This window comes from Scyliorhinus canicula, chromosome 6, assembly GCF_902713615.1.
Source record: "Scyliorhinus canicula chromosome 6, sScyCan1.1, whole genome shotgun sequence".
Taxonomy (NCBI): Eukaryota; Metazoa; Chordata; class Chondrichthyes; order Carcharhiniformes; family Scyliorhinidae; genus Scyliorhinus; species Scyliorhinus canicula.
In genome coordinates this window covers 208,108,071-208,123,835 of record NC_052151.1, presented here as the reverse complement: position 1 = coordinate 208,123,835, position 15,765 = coordinate 208,108,071, and the positions used below count along the sequence as shown (strand labels likewise).

Genomic DNA, 15,765 nt, shown 5'->3' with positions numbered 1-15,765 from the left:
ATTTATTTAAGAATTAGCCTTGCTTCTGTAATCTGGTAATACTAACAGTGATAAAAATGTCACCAATTCAATCACTGTTCCTCTCGGTATTTTAAATATTGGAAACCATTAGTTGTACATTGAGAGCTGGTGTGAAGTCTCAGTGACCTGGAACACGTGTCCAGCAGCGCGATTGTGCAGTCACCACTTTCATCACCACCTTACATTGAGGCGTAAGTTAAACGTCGTACAGTTTTTCCTAAAGGTGAAATCAGACAATAAACCAGAGACAAATCAGGATTTGACCAAATCAAAAGTAGAAAATTTAAGGAAGACAGAGAGGTAGATTCGCAAAATTCAAAGAGTGGGGACTAATACAGCTGAATTCTTGGCTACGAGCGGTGGTGTGAAGATCAACTTCAGTGGAACTGAGAATTTTAGAAGCAGTATAAGGTTTGTAGTGCTGGAGGAGGTTGCACAGTTAGGGAGGGTCAAGGTCATGAAGGATATTTAAACAGGAGGCTTTCGAAGACTGGGGGTCATTACAAGTGCAATCGGAACAGGACGTCTGGAGGGTCAGGGATAAAGAAATGATTTTGAGTTCCTCAAGATTAGACAAGACGGAAGGCCAACTTGGAGTTAACACAGGAATGTATGGGGATTCAGCAGGAGGTGAGCTGGTGGGGAGTTGGATATAGGCAATGTCACGAGGATAGTAGGTGATCTTTGTGATAGTGGGCAAAATTCTCCACCTCACGCCGTTGGTAGCAGAGGTTCCATTGAGGTGGAGAATCTAGCAGTTGTGAAGAAAACGGGATCGATGCCAGGCACCAATCCGTTTCTCATGGTCTGGCAGTTGCGGAACCTCGCTATCAGGCCGCCCGATAGCAGGATTCCCTCAAGAATCCCTCACAATCCTCACCATGCATAAATCTGCAATTCAGGTGTAATTCAACTCCAGTGGGAGAACATAGAACATAGAACAGTACAGCACAGAACAGGCCCTTCGGCCCTCGATGTTGTGCCGTGCAATGATCACCCTACTCAAACCCACGTATCCACCCTATACCCGTAACCCAACAATCCCCCCATTAACCTTACACTACGGGCAATTTAGCATGGCCCATCCACCTAACCCGCAAGTCTTTGGACTGTGGGAGGAAACCGGAGCACCCGGAGGAAACCCACGCACACACGGGGAGGACGTGCAGACTCCACACAGACAGTGACCCAGCCGGGAATTGAACCTGGGATCCTGGAGCTGTGAAGCATTTATGCTAATCACCATGCTACCGTGCTGCCCACCATGCTACTGTGCTAACCGTGCTGGATTCTCCTCGTGCCGACGCATTGCGAAATTGCATTTGGCAATCCGGCGGAGAATCCCTTTTGACGCCGAAATCGGGGGCGGCTCCTGTTTTCTGATGCTCCGCCCCCTCCAAAACGGCATCATAAGTGAGTACGCAGAACGCTGCTGCGATGGCTTCAGGACGTCACCCAAAGGCCCCTGATGCTCTGCCCCTAATGGCCCGTCTTCCCGACGGCATGGACCACTTGCGCTGTGAGCTTTCGTCTTACGCCGTCATGGTCGGGGAAGGGGGGGGGGGAAAGAACTGCTCCACAGGCCGGGGGGGGGGCTTCGGCAGGGGCGGCGAGGGGGGTTACAAGGGGCACTATCTGGCAGGTCGGTTCCGCACGCGGGCGCTATGTTGTACGATCACGGACCCGGCAATTCCCCGCCTGTTTTTGTTAGGAACGCCAGGGGTTTTACGTGACGCGGCTGCTAGCCCCCAACCAGGTGGTGCATCGCTGCGGGAGCAGCACCAACTTTTTCATCGTAAGACTAGACACTTCGTCCAGACATAGCCTCAAAAAGACTCTCACTGTCCACCCTATCTAACCCTCTGACTATCTTATATGTCTCTATTAAGTCACCTCTCAGCCTTCTCCTCTCTAACGAAAACACCTTCAAGTCCCTGAGCCTTTCCTCGTAAGACCTTCCCTCCATACCAGGCAACATCCTAGTAAATCTCCTCTGAACCTTTTCCAAAGCTTCCACATCCTTCCTATAATGTGGTGACCAGAACTGCACGCAGTACTCCAGGTGCGGCCGCACCAGAGTTATATACAGCTGCAGCATGACCTTGTGGCTCCGAAACTCAATCCCCCTGCTGATAAAGGCTAGCACACCATATGCCTTCTTAACAGCCCTATTAACCTGGGTGGCAACTTTCACGGATTTATGTACCTGGATGCCGAGATCTCTCTGTTCATCTACACTACCAAGAATCTTGCCATTAGCCCAGTACTCTGCATTCCTGTTACTCCTTCCAAAGTGAACCACCTCACACTTTTCCGCATTAAACTCCATCTTCCACCTCTCAGCCCAGCTCTGATAATATTCGTAGTCGGCAAGATTCGAACCTGCGCGGGGAAACCCCAATGGATTTCTAGTCCATCACCTTAACCACTCGGCCACGACTACACGATGACTTTCAAAATTTTCACTCAACAAATTAACATCACCCCCCCCCCCCACCATCCACTGAATTGCATTTTCTGTATTTGTGAATGATCTGATGGACACTTAGTGCATTAACAAAATAATACAATTTCATAACAAAACCACACAAAACATCAAGTGGGACAGCACACATATTTCCACTTTTTGCGAAGATTCTATCTCCATCAGTCATTCACCTGCCCCATTTGGCTTGATTTTTCAATAGTTTGAAGGTTGAACTATGAATGTTAGACCCACAACATAACTGCAGTTTGGATGTTATTTATTCTCAGATCTCATATGGGATCTAAATATGTCCAATACTTCTTTAAAATATATAGCCTCAAAATAAAAGAGGAAGTAGATTTAGGACTGACCTGAGGAGGAACTTCTTCACCCAAAGAGTTGCGAATCTATGGATTTCCCTGCCTAGTGAAATAGTTGAGGCTCCTTCATTAAATGTTTTCAAGATAAAGATAGATAGTTTTTTGAAGAATAAAGGAATAAAAGGTTATGGTGTTCGGGCCGGAAAGTGGAGCTGAGTCCACAAAAGATCAGCCATGATCTCATTGAATGGCGGAGCAGGCTCGAAGGGCCAGATGGCCTACTCCTGCTCCTAGTTCTTGTGTGAAAAGTAAACAAGAGCTTGGGGAAAGAATGAGCTGTTGCTTAGCAACCAGGGGCCACTTTGAGGGAAAAAGACCTTTTGAGTTTCGTGTTGAACCGAATCCAACAAGTTAGAACCAGATAGTAAAAAAGAAGGCAGCTCCCACAGCTCTGTCAGAGGAAAAGCAGGACAGTAATGGACAAGAATCAAGTCTCAAACACTGAAGAACAGGTAGTGATAAAAATCAGGTAATGAAAAGAGAAGAGTCCAGTCAGATTGAAGTTAAAAGGAAAACAGGAACTGGAATTTGAGCAGCGTACTGTTCAATTAAGTTAAAGACAGAACTGGAAAGTGCAGAACTGATGAGGTTGACTAGACAAAATCCAGATATCTCAATCAATCAGGAGATTGGTATAATTCGTCCAGTCTGTGGAGCAATAGTATTCAACTGGGGATAAGTATCTGAGAGATTTTGTGGAAGATTGAGTGTACAAAGCAATTCAAGGCAGAAGATTATTGAATGGAGAGTTGGAAATCCTGGAAATGGGTCCTTGCCAGCAACATTCGATGATTTTCTTCATGCTGCATTTTCTTTGTCATTATTCTGTCAGTTTTACAATATATAAATAATTGAAACTTTTTCTATGTTCCTCCCACGTACCCGATGTTCTTGTCCACTGAAAATCCTCTCATATGTTAACAATGAGCTGACTCCATCCACCCCTTCTTCAATCGCCTGCTCTAGTCTGCCCCGGTAGAATTTCGTCAACCGGAACAGCTGGAAATCATCGCACTTTGTCAAGAACTCACTGATTGTAGAAATCAGATCTGTGAACACAAATGAAGATGAAACACATTATCTGCTTTCTGTTAAGTCAGTTATAATTCTTCTTGTATGGAAGAGCTGAATTTCCCCATGAACCATACTATGAAGTACCTTCTTAACACCTGTACAAACTGTCTCTTCCTATTCTTAAGAATTGGCCAAACTTGTGAAAATTATTGGGCGGGATTCTCCGTTTTCTGGCGTGGTGAGCCCCCGCCGGTATCGGGATCCTCCATCTTGGCAGCCGCCCAATGGGGTTTCCCATTATGGCTGGCGTACACCGTCAAGAAACTCGCAGGTGTGGGTGCGCTGCCGGCGCAGCGGAGGATCACACCAACAGAGAATTCCGCCCCTTACATATATAAAAAAAAAATCAGATCCCAGCTGCCCTTTCCTTTCCCCATGAAGTCGCTCAATATCCCAAGATCACAAATTGTAGTTAGTAATCATTGATTTGTGCACAAAATGGGCACTTTCCACTGATTGTATACCCAATAGATATGTTTGCAAAGAAAGATAGATATAGACTGTTATAGATATAGACAATTGCATACAGTTCTGGTCGCCTCATTATAGGAAGGACGTGGAAGCTTTGGAACGGGTGCAGAGGAGATTTACCAGGATGTTGCCTGGTATGGAGGGAAAATCTTATGAGGAAAGGCTGATGGACTTGAGGTTGTTTTCGTTAGAGAGAAGAAGGTTAAGAGGTGACTTAATAGAGGCATACAAAATGATCAGAGGGTTAGATAGGGTGGAAGCGAGAGCCTTCTCCCGCGGATGGAGGTGGCTAGCACGAGGGGACATAGCCTTAAATTGAGGGGTAATAGATATAGGACAGAGGTCAGAGGTGGGTTTTTTACGCAAAGAGTGGTGAGGCCGTGGAATGCCCTACCTGCAACAGTAGTGAACTCGCCAACATTGAGGGCATTTAAAAATTTATTGGATAAACATATGGATGATAAGGGCATAGTGTAGGTTAGATGGCCTTTAGTTTTTTTTCCATGTCGGTGCAACATCGAGGGCCGAAGGGCCTGTACTGCGCTGTATCGTTCTATGTTCTAGACAGTGGCCTGAATATTTTGCATGGACGAGTTTTCCTTTTCCACACAGATGCAGACGTTTTATGCTTAAGTGATGATTGACTGCAGTCGGGACTTTCATCCCTCACTCAGGAAGAAGTCAATCTTAGGTAGCTGCCAGATACTCTGATTGGCTGACAACTCTCTAGCCCTGCAGTGATAGAGAAGAACTGGGGGATTGTGGGGAAGTGGGTGATTTTCATTTCAGCGGAGGATGGGGTGGGAGAAATCCAGCAGCCACCAGTCTTTAAAGAGGGGGGCAAAGTCAGAAGGAGGCACTGCCAGGGTGCCACACTGGAAGTGCCATGGTGCCCAGGTGACATCGGGGGGGGGGGGGGGGGGGGGTGCCTGGGTATAACCCTGCCCAGAGTCCAACCACCCAGGGACCCCCCGTTATGCCTGGTCCACATTTGTGAAAACCAGTGTTAAACGGCGCCCGCTGAAAATATGTTGTTCTTCCAGTTTGCGTTGGGCATCACTGTAGTGTAACAGGCAAAGGAACGAAATGTGGGCATGAGAGCAAGATGCTGATTTGAAATAGCAAATGACTGGAAGGTTTGTGTCATGCCTACAGATGGAGCAAAGATTTCCCTTAAAACGTAGTCTCCCCTATGTTGAGGAGACCACATTGGGAGCAGTGAATATAGGAGACCAAATTGAAGGTGATGAATGTGAAATGCCCTTGGACAATGAGGAATTAAAGGAGCAGGTGTTGCACCTTCTGCCATTGCATGAGAAGGTGCGGTGAGAAGGCGGTGAATGGTTAGGGGTGATGGAATGGCACCATGGAGTCAGTTAGGGAGTGGTCCCTGTGCAATGATGCTGAGGGGGGGGGGATTATTTGACCTACGTTCACGAAAGAAACAAAGGGCCCTGAGACCCTCCTGGTGAGAGATGGAAGTGGAAAGGGATTGGTCGTCCATGATGAAGAGGAGGCAGTTAATGCCAGGAAGCTGGAAATTGTTGCTATCACATCGTGATGGGTGGAATTGTGAATGTCAGTGGGAAAGCACTGGACAAGGGAGTGAGAATGGAGTCAATGTATGAAGAAATGGGTTCATTGGGGCAGGAACAGGCTGATACAATGGGTCTACCAGGCAGTCCTGTTTGTGGATTTGAGGAGGGAGGTAGAGGGGCAGTGCAGTATTGTGAGACAATGTTGTGCTAGTTGGAAATCTTCAGAACTGCTTTTTTAAGTAGTTTTTTTTGTCAAAGATTGGAATATTCTCATTTAATGAATCTGCCGAAGGAGTCACTTCACCTGCACCAGTTCCTGTGGTCTGATCATCTTCCCCCACAGCAGGAGCTTGAATCTTACTGTGTTCACTGAGACCAGTTCCTGTGGTTTGATCATCTTCCCCAGGAGCAGGAGCTTGAATCTGACTGTGTTCACTGGTATCAGTTCCTGTGGTCTGATCACCCGTCCCCGCAGCAGGAGCTTGAATCTGACTGCCCTCACTTGAACTGATTTGTTTGCTTGATACGAGGTCCATTTCAATTAATCTGTTATCTGCAAAACAAATATTCCGAGGTTAAACAGAGAAAGCTAGATAATTTACACATGATCAAAACACGTGTAAATTCAAAATTAACTAAATCAACGTTTACTAGAGAATTGAGATGTGAGGCCCTCAATTTGAAGAATCTAGAGTGGAAATTATATTTCTGCTGATTGTTAATCAGCGAGTGCCGGTCATGTGGGTGGGTTTTAACTGACATATTGTTCACTTCAATATTATGCTATTCAAGTCTTTCTCTTTAACTATTTGTTGCAGACGGTACTCCTGTGGTGACACGGTATTAAATACACAAGGCGTTGGGCTCCATATTGTCGGGGGTTAATTTTAATTCTGGATGTCATGACGGTTGACAAAACTGAATAAACTGTGGAATTTAATATCAAGCCCAATTTCCTCATCCACTGACATGAATAGAAACAAGAATCAGGTCTGGTGAATACTGGTTGAGCAGTTCAATCCCTCAATATCAGCCAAAACTGAAATAACTCACAAAGAATTATCTTGGTCAATAAATGTTTTCAAGTGAAATGGTTTGAAAAGTTGCACAGTATTTCAGTAGAATGTGACAGGACAGCAGGATTCACTGGAAACTGAAAAGTCTGAAAAAGGTTTATATCCTGGTAAATTCCTGTATGCACTGGTGTTTCTATCCTGGATTATTCCTGTATTCTGATCGGGTTCTGTCCTTTCCTGGGATTTCAATTGTGGACGATCCCTGTATTTGCTAGTTTCTCTATACTGGTCTATCCCCATTTCTGACCAGATTCTGGCCATTCCCTGGGATTTCGATCGCGGACCATCCCTGTTCCACTGTAAGCTTCCTCCCCGTTGTCTCTGTAATATTGGGGCTGACGAGTTGCTCTGTCCTAAACAGAGCCGAGTTCACTCAGTAACGGAGCCCCACCCCTGTAACCAAGGTAACCAGACCCTTTATTACATCATTCACAGACAAACCTGTTCAAGCAGGAAAACTGACCAATGGCTGGGACTCCTCAGCAGTGAGCCTCTGCGGGAGAGGCAGACTGCTCAGCCTTTCCTCATCTATCTCACTGGGGAACAGAATCAAGGGGATGAATGGGCTCCGTTTGCTCCCATCTGCTTATGGCCTGGTGTGTCCTTGTTTTGATCACGTGTAAATTATCTACAACCAATATTAATAGTAATTTGCGTAAAGTTTCACAATTGTTTTGAACTGCAGAATATGTTTTATTTGAATTGCCTGAGTGGATTTTCTGCTATCAGTAACACAGCGAAAATTTTTGCTAGAAATTTAATATCTGATGCATAACAGGAAGTGAATGTCACAAGTTGTCGCAACAACAAGTGTCAAAGTTACAAATGTACATTTTAAGTAGCTTCATTGCAGTGTTAATGTGAGCCTGCTTGTGACACTAATAAAGATTCGGATTATAAAATTAAGGCTCTCAATTCATTGCAACCGCGATCATTGTTTTCATCAGTGCAGACTCATAAACATAGACATAGAATTTACAGTGCAGAAGGAGGCCATTCGGCCCATCGAGTCTGCACCGGCTCCTGGAAAGAGCACCCTACCCAAGGTTAACACCTCCACCCTATCCCCATAACCCAGTAACCCCACCCAACACTAAGGGCAATTTTGGACACTAAGGGCAATTTATCATGGTCAATCCACCTAACCTGCAAATCTTTGGACGGTGGGAGGAAACTCCACCCGGAGGAAACCCACGCAGACACGGGGAGGATGTGCAGACTCTGCACAGACAGTGACCCAAGCCGGAATCGAACCTGGGACCCTGGAGCTGTGAAGCGATTGTGCTATCCACGATGGGCGGAATGGCCTCCTTCTACACTGTATGTTTTTCATAGATCATAGAATTTACAGTGCAGAATGAGGCCATTCAGCCCATCGAGTCTGCACCGGCTCCTGGAAAGAGCAACCTACCCAAGGTTAACAACTCCACCCTATCCCCATAACCCAGTAACCCCATCCAACACTAAGGGCAATTTTGGACACTAAGGGCAATTTATCATGGCCAATCCCACGCACATACGGGGAGGATGTGCAGATTCTGCACAGGCAGTGACCCAAGCCGGAATCGAACTTGGGACCCTGAGGAAGTGGCAGTTCCAGCAGTTCTCGGAGAGGTGAACAACATGTGGAATCATATTGTCTCTCAAACAGCTATTAAATTAGGGGTCATCAATAAAAGAGCAGATCCTGAAACAATTCCGACTTGAAGTCATGTGGGTGAGACTTTCCCAGAAATCAGCAAAGGCCGATGGGTGGGAAAAGCGGATTTTACTGCCATATCGTGCAGCACTTCAGGCCAAATGTTTTCAGCCATGGGTTCCACGCTGTATCCACTGGCAGACGGTCTCTGATTCACCCGCCCCACCATCACCTCTGTGCTACAATCATCGGGGAGTCACATTTAAATGTTGCCCTGGCACACACTACCCACACTTCACAGATTGCCGGGAAGTGAGGGCCGGCTGCCAAGCAATCTGCCCTGAAATTCCCCGATGCATCCATGGAAAGACTTCTGGATTCTACCCGTGCGCAGAACGGACACCCAGCATGACAAGGCAAGAGAGATTGTGAGGACCAAGACGGCTCACCTGCTGCATTAAAGGTAAGCAATAATGGTGTGTCGCGAAGGCGGGGCGGCCAGGGTGGATCGCTAACGTTGGCCGGCATGGTCCCGAAGGTCTGTATAAAGGTGAGACCCGAGGAAAAAATGTTTGAAAAACACTGCACCAACCTAATCCCATGCACTTTAATTTTACATGCTAATCTCTTGTGCGGGACTTTGTCAAAAGCCTTCCAAATAAACAACATTTACTGGCTCCCACTCATCAACTCTACTAGTTACATCCTCAATAAATTTCAGTAGATTTGTCAAGCATGATTTCCCCTTCATAAATCCATGCTGACTCTGTCCGATTCTGCCTCGGGTTAGAACACTCTCCTCAGGTAGTGTGCCATTGTCATCTTGCTAAGGGAATGCAGTTGCCAAGTCAACTAATGGTACAGACACACCACAGCAATCAGCAATTTTGGAAGTCAATGTGATTAGGGTTAAATGCGGAACCAAAATCTGTGGCATTTAAACACATCGATGGTGCTTCAGTGGGTATAATTGCATTAACTAGTTTGACTCCAGACATTTCAATTGCGTTACAGCTGAACTGTCTCAGCTGCAATGGGGTTTTGATCACTGACATGGCTATCCATTAGCCTTGCCAATTTCAAAAGCCTGCCTCCCGAAGCCCCACCTTGCCCAGATTGGAGTGGAACTGTCAGTCCATGATGACTCTCCACTGCATTGTCCCAGGCTTCCCTCTCTGAGGCTCCTTCAAGAAGCTCATGGCCTGGCAGCAGAAGGTACCCTCAAGAACGGTGCTTTTCATAATGGACAGTCTTCCTCTCCCAGTCACCATTGGGTGACCCGCCCCACCCTCCCCCACATCCAATCTCCTCCGACTAAACCCGCAGACCCTGGAGTCTTCCACCCGGTCTCTCTCGACTTGGCCTCCCTCCACCCCTGGTACCTGCGGACTTTCCCCGGGACCTTGGAGCCTTTTGCCCTGGTCTCCTTCCAGTGTTACACTAGTCTGCTCTGAGTCAACGATTGCCCCCGAGACAAGCCTGGTCACCCCCAGAGTCAAGCCCAATGGCCCCAGAGTCAAGCTCGGTCCTGCCCTACTTCTCCTCCATGTGTGTAAACACCCAGTCAATGGCTGATCACATGGAGTCAGAGCCAGTACCCCTGATACTCCTGAAGACACGGAGCTGCTCTGCAAGCACTGCACTCACCTCGGAGTTCCCTCAGAAGCCAGTCAAGACTCGCACTGTTCTGACATCATCTCGCCGTGGATGAATTATTTGATCGGGATACAGTATAGTTCCAATACATGGGCCTGATTATGAGATGCAAATATAGAATACTGTTCCTGATGCTGAATGTTAGAAAATATGACGCAGCACTGAAGGGGGAAGAGGACGATCATGGCAAGCTTTCAAGCTGATGTAAAACCCGACTTTAGCCTTCTTGTGATATTTTCCACTTCCATCTCCGAACCTGCCCGAAGCCAACAGGAACAGAAAATCCCGGCTACATGAATTGTATTTCTCTAAATCATCAGCTGTTCTGAAAAAAACAGCCATCTACCCTTGTTTTAACAGCTTTCTAATCTTGTTTCATAGATATGGAAATTCCAGGATTCCAGATGATGTTCCCACTCCTGGACTGGTGAAATACATAGACAGGTTTCCACTGAATGCTTCACTGTGTGACGATGTACACCATGAATAAGTACCAGTAGTTTCAAGTATAGTAAGAATAGGACTCCCGGATTGGTGTTCTATCCACATCAAGTGATTATCTAATCGACAGATGAAAATATTATTCGACCAAGAAGTAGGGCATGACGGGAAAAAAAGTAGAAGAGGGGTGTGGTAAAAGATGCGGCAACCATGTACAGTACAGAAATGAGCACTGTTAATACTTTACATTTGCAAAATCTTGATGAAAAATCAAGAGTTTTAATAAGACAAGTAAAAAGTATGTTAGGGAAATTAAACAAAATTGCCTGCTGTTTCTGGCATATGGTGCATTGTTGGGCCAGCCGTTCGATCACGTCATCCGGACCTGGCCACCACACATAGCTGCAGGCTAGCATCTTCATTTCAACACTCCTTTGTGCAGATCCTGAAGGATGGCGTCTCTGCCATAGTTTGGGACCACGACTTGAGCTCCCCACAGGAGGAATCAGGACTGGGGTTCAACCGTTGAGTTTGCAGGACACCGAGGATTGGCTTTTGACCTACAGGGGGAAACCACAGAAGGATGCCGTCTTCCACGCTGAACACCTGAATTTTGACTTCAAAGCCCGTAGTTCTTCGGTAGCTTCCCTTGCTGGCTCCGGGTTAAGACAATATGGTGCACTTGCGCCAACATGGAGTCTTTTTGCGTTGAGTCGCGTATTCGGGCGGCGAATGGCAAGGTGTCCATAAAGTTACAGTCTGCTTGGCAATTACTGAAACTGCAGCCCCGTGTCCAACTCCATCTCTAACGGGTGGCCGTTCACTTGGACGGTATTCCTTATGGGGGCAACTTGTGGCGCAGATTCCCCTGGGATCTGCTCGGCCATATCAACTGCATTTAGTCCTCGTCATCAGGTTGTTCTAAGTGGAGGGTCCAGGCTCAGGGCTGGCATCACCCTCGTGTAGGGCAAAGAGTTTGCTGGCTGACCTGTGGTTTCGCTGGTCACCAGTGCCACACCGCCTTGGATCACCCTTCATTAATTCCAGGGAGGTGTCCCACCTGGCTGCAGTGGCCTTGACCAATGGACCTGGTCCTGGCAGTGTTCATGCCAGGGCTGGGTTCAAGGGGTCCAAGTCCTGTCCGCCAGAGTTTGGATGCATCCTACGCTGTTTGCCTCCATCCATGACATCCTCTGGAGTTCCTGGACTCCCTTCCCTGTGCTCTCCCGTGAGAGGAAGATCTCAACGGCCTTTTTAGGTCCAGCAATGGCTCAGCCATATTATTTACTCCGCAAACAAGGCGATCCAATAGTATTTCGGGTCAGGATGGTCCATAGTCGCAAAACTGCGCAATCGTGCAGAAACTCGGTAACAGGTTCCCCTGGGATCTGCTCGGCCATATCAAATCGGTGCCCCTGTATGATAACTGACATCTTGGGTTGTAGTAGTTTGCCGCGAGCGCCACTAGCTCTTCAAACGTCTTGGAGTCTGAGGCAAGGGTACATTAGGCTTCTTATGGCGCTGAAAGTGGGGGTCCCACATGCAGTCAGAAGAATTACCATCAGGCAATCATCCCCAATAATAGCATTCACCTATGCAGAGTCCAGTCCTTTAGACCCGCCACCCGCCAACGCAAATAATAACAGAGACATAGGACAACACTGCCTCATCCCCCTTATCAAAACTAACAGCCCCAAATTTGTGTTGTTAGTTCGCACCCTTACCGGTGGTGCCTCACAGGCCCGAAACTAAGCCTCCCCAGAACAGTAAACCCTTTAACCGCCACAGCTGACGTACCACCCGGCCTGTGGACAACAGGTCAAACTGCATTTGCAACTTCTTCCTGCGCGCCCAAAGCCCAAGATCTCATCCACCAACTCCTGGCAATCCTGCCTTGCCTCTCCATTCATATGAGCATTGTACAAAATGACCACCTGGGGACGCAGGGCTTGCTGCTCCTGTGCTAGGCATGGGTTGGGGGCCCCTCCGCAGGAATGGGCCGCCATGCGCTCGAGGGGCAACTGCTCACAGCACTACCATGTCAAACCCTGTGTTTTTATCTTTAAGAACTTAAGTAATTTCTCATTACAATCCTCACGCTCTCTTGAATTAACACAGCTACGCCACAACCTGGTTCCTGTCTCGCTTTCGTTTATCCTTGTTGCATAGTCACTCTCCATCGCAGTTTCTTTCTCCCTGTCTGTCTGCACTGGTGTTTGTCTCTCTCTCTTTTTCTCGGTTCCTTCTTTCCTTTCTTACCCATATCTATCAGCTTATCAGTTTGCCCTGGTTTTGGGGCAGCAGGGTAGCATGGTGGTTAGCATAAATGCTTCACAGCTCCAGGGACCCAGGTTCGATTCCCGGCTGGGTCACTGTCTGTGTGGAGTCTGCACGTCCTCCCCGTGTGTGCGTGGGTTTCCTCCGGGTGCTCCGGTTTCCTCCCACAGTCCAAAGATGTGCGGGTTAGGTGGATTGGCCATGCTAAATTGCCCGTAGTGTCCTAATAAAAGTAAGGTTAGGGGGGGGGGGGGGGGGGTTGTTGGGTTACAGGTATAGGGTGCGTTTGAGTAGGGTGATCATGGCTCGGCACAACATTGAGGGCCGAAGGGCCTGTTCTGTGCTGTACTGTTCTATGTTCTATGTCTCTCCTTTTCCTTCCGTGTCCAACTGCCTCAGCTTCCCTTTACCAGATAGTTTCCACATCTCTGCCTCTGGTACTGTGATCGGTCAGATTGTTACCCTGGCAGCAGAGGAAATAGTGCAATGAAAATAAATTGAAAACGGAAACAAGAAAACCACCACCCCAAACTGCAGAGTTCAGTTACGAGTAGGATTAACCCAGAACATTCAGCCAGGTTTTTTAAAAATTCAACAATGAAGCTGTGATTTCAATAATTGGTAATTCACATCACCAAGACCTGACACTGGATTGATTGAAAGTGCTGTCAATTTCTGCTGTACAGGACAATAAGCAGAAAACATCTACAGATCTGTAGATCCGTTTTAACATCTACAAAAGTACATCAATAAAATGCAGTTGTTCGAGGCAATACTAGGGAGACTTCCAGTATAACTGAACAAGGCTTTATTGGTATCAAGTAAAGATAAAGTATTCGCAGACAGAGTCATTAAGCAGTAAACTTCACAGTCTGGCTCCAGGTTCCACTCTGCCCGTGGTCCCGCTCCCATTGTCCCGTGCTTTTTTCCCCATTGGTCAGGGTTTCATAGAATATCATAGAATTTACAGTGCAGAAGGAGGCCATTCTGCCCATCAAGTCTGCACTGGCTCTTGGAAAGAGCATCCTACCCAAGGTCAACACCTCCACCCTATCCCATAACCCAATAACCACACCCAACACTGATGAAAAGCCGGCTGCTGCGCGGGGATTTGTGCGAGCGGGTGCTCCGCGGAAAACTGCTCCGCGACCCAACTGTGGGTCGGCCCCCGACTTTGAAGAACACTGAGTTACAGGGTCAACTCCACATCCTCGTGTTCATGATCTTACACAGGATGCATTTGATCAAGGCGAGGGTGGGTGTTTTTTTCGCAGATGTGGAGGACAGATGTGATCGCTGTTTGCTTGCCCCAGCTAACCATAAGCATATGTTTTGGTCTTGCCCATCTTTGCCTAACTTTGGTCCTGGTTGTCCGTGGCTCTTTCTTGGGCAGAATGTTCCTCGTCTTGGTTGCCGGCCACTCCAAGTGGTTGCATCTCCAAGACATGAGGATGACAGCCTCGGCAAGCCAATAGAGGCCCGACGGTGGATTTTTGTGGCCTCCCCGAAGTAATAGTGTCTGACAACGGCACTGCTTTCACTAGAGAGGAGTTTCATGTTTGTCCGAACGAATGGCATGTGCCATACTAGAACAGACCCCAACACCCCACCTTAAACAGGATAGTGGAGAGAGCTGTGCAGACATTCAAAATAGCCATGAAGCAGCAGTCCAGGAGATGGAGGTCACACCGACAGGATTATTCATGGCCTGTCCCATCCGGGCCTAATTGGACAAATTTAGCCGGGAGAGTGGAGGAGACAACACCAATCATGGAACGGTTGGAGCCAGCAGGCAGCACCAGTGCTCCCTTGGCGGGGCCATAACAGAGGGGATCTAAAAGTTCTCAGGAGACGCTGTTAATGACCCAGGAGGGAGCTGGCTTTGCTGTAATGGTCGAATCTCAGAGACAATCTTCCATGGATAACAACGTTGCGATCTCCGAGTTCAAGTTGTCGGTTGGGGGACTAAGGCGGTTTATGAGTCCCAGGAAATCCCTTGACAGATTGACCTTGTGATGAACTGTTATGGACTCTCTCCCTTGTGTTTCTCAGCCATTTTATTTTATATAGTAACTGTACGTAACCTATTCTGTAAATATATTATGAGGGACTTGGGGTGGGTTCGGGGGTGGGATGTGGTAGCACAGCCTCTTTAATGGCCAAGCCCTCGCAGTCCATGTGACCACTTGGGGCCTAACGCGCGGGAGTGCGCAAACGGCAGCTCGGTAGCATTGTGAATAGCACAATTGCTTCACAGCTCCAGGGTCCCAGGTTCGATTCCGGCTTGGGTCACTGTCTGTGCGGAGTCTGCACATCCTCCCCGTGTGTGCGTGGGTTTCCTCCGGGTGCTCCGGTTTCCTCCCACAGTCCAAAGATGTGCAGGTTAGGTGGATTGGCCATGATAAATTGCCCTTAGTGTCCAAAATTGCCCTTAGTGTTGGGTGGGCTTACTGGGTTATGGGGATAGGGTGGAGGTGTTGATCTTGGGTAGGGTGCTCTTTCCAAGAGCCGGTGCAGACTCGATGTGCTGAATGGCCTCCTTCTGCACTGTAAATTCTATATATCTATCTATAAGGAAGGAAGGAGAGAGTGCAGTATATAATGTTACAGTTATAGCAAGGTGTAGAGAAAAGATCAATTTAATACGAGGTAGGTCCATTCAAAAGACTGACGGCAGTAGGGAAGAAACTGTTCTTGAGTCGGTCGTCATGTGACCTCAAACGTT

At 47.5% G+C, this 15,765-nt stretch overlaps 1 protein-coding gene and 1 non-coding gene across 3 annotated transcripts in view; both read right to left on the bottom strand.

Moving 5' to 3' along the window:
- Nucleotides 1-15,765, bottom strand: part of LOC119967842 (NACHT, LRR and PYD domains-containing protein 3-like) — a 66,579-nt gene that overhangs the window by 34,918 nt on the left and 15,896 nt on the right. The window contains exons 2-3 of one of the 2 annotated variants that reach the window (XM_038800882.1): nucleotides 6,256-6,504; nucleotides 3,751-3,917 (exon numbers count right to left, since the gene is read on the bottom strand). In XM_038800882.1, the coding sequence (XP_038656810.1) occupies nucleotides 3,751-3,917; nucleotides 6,256-6,487 (399 nt within the window). In that variant the 5' untranslated portion in view covers nucleotides 6,488-6,504. Of the gene's footprint in view, nucleotides 1-2,859; nucleotides 3,918-6,255; nucleotides 6,505-15,765 lie in introns of those variants that run through there. The other variant, XM_038800884.1, reaches the window with a different exon arrangement.
- Nucleotides 2,383-2,464, bottom strand: trnas-aga. The gene has a single exon. It is a non-coding gene; the product is annotated as a tRNA-Ser (tRNA).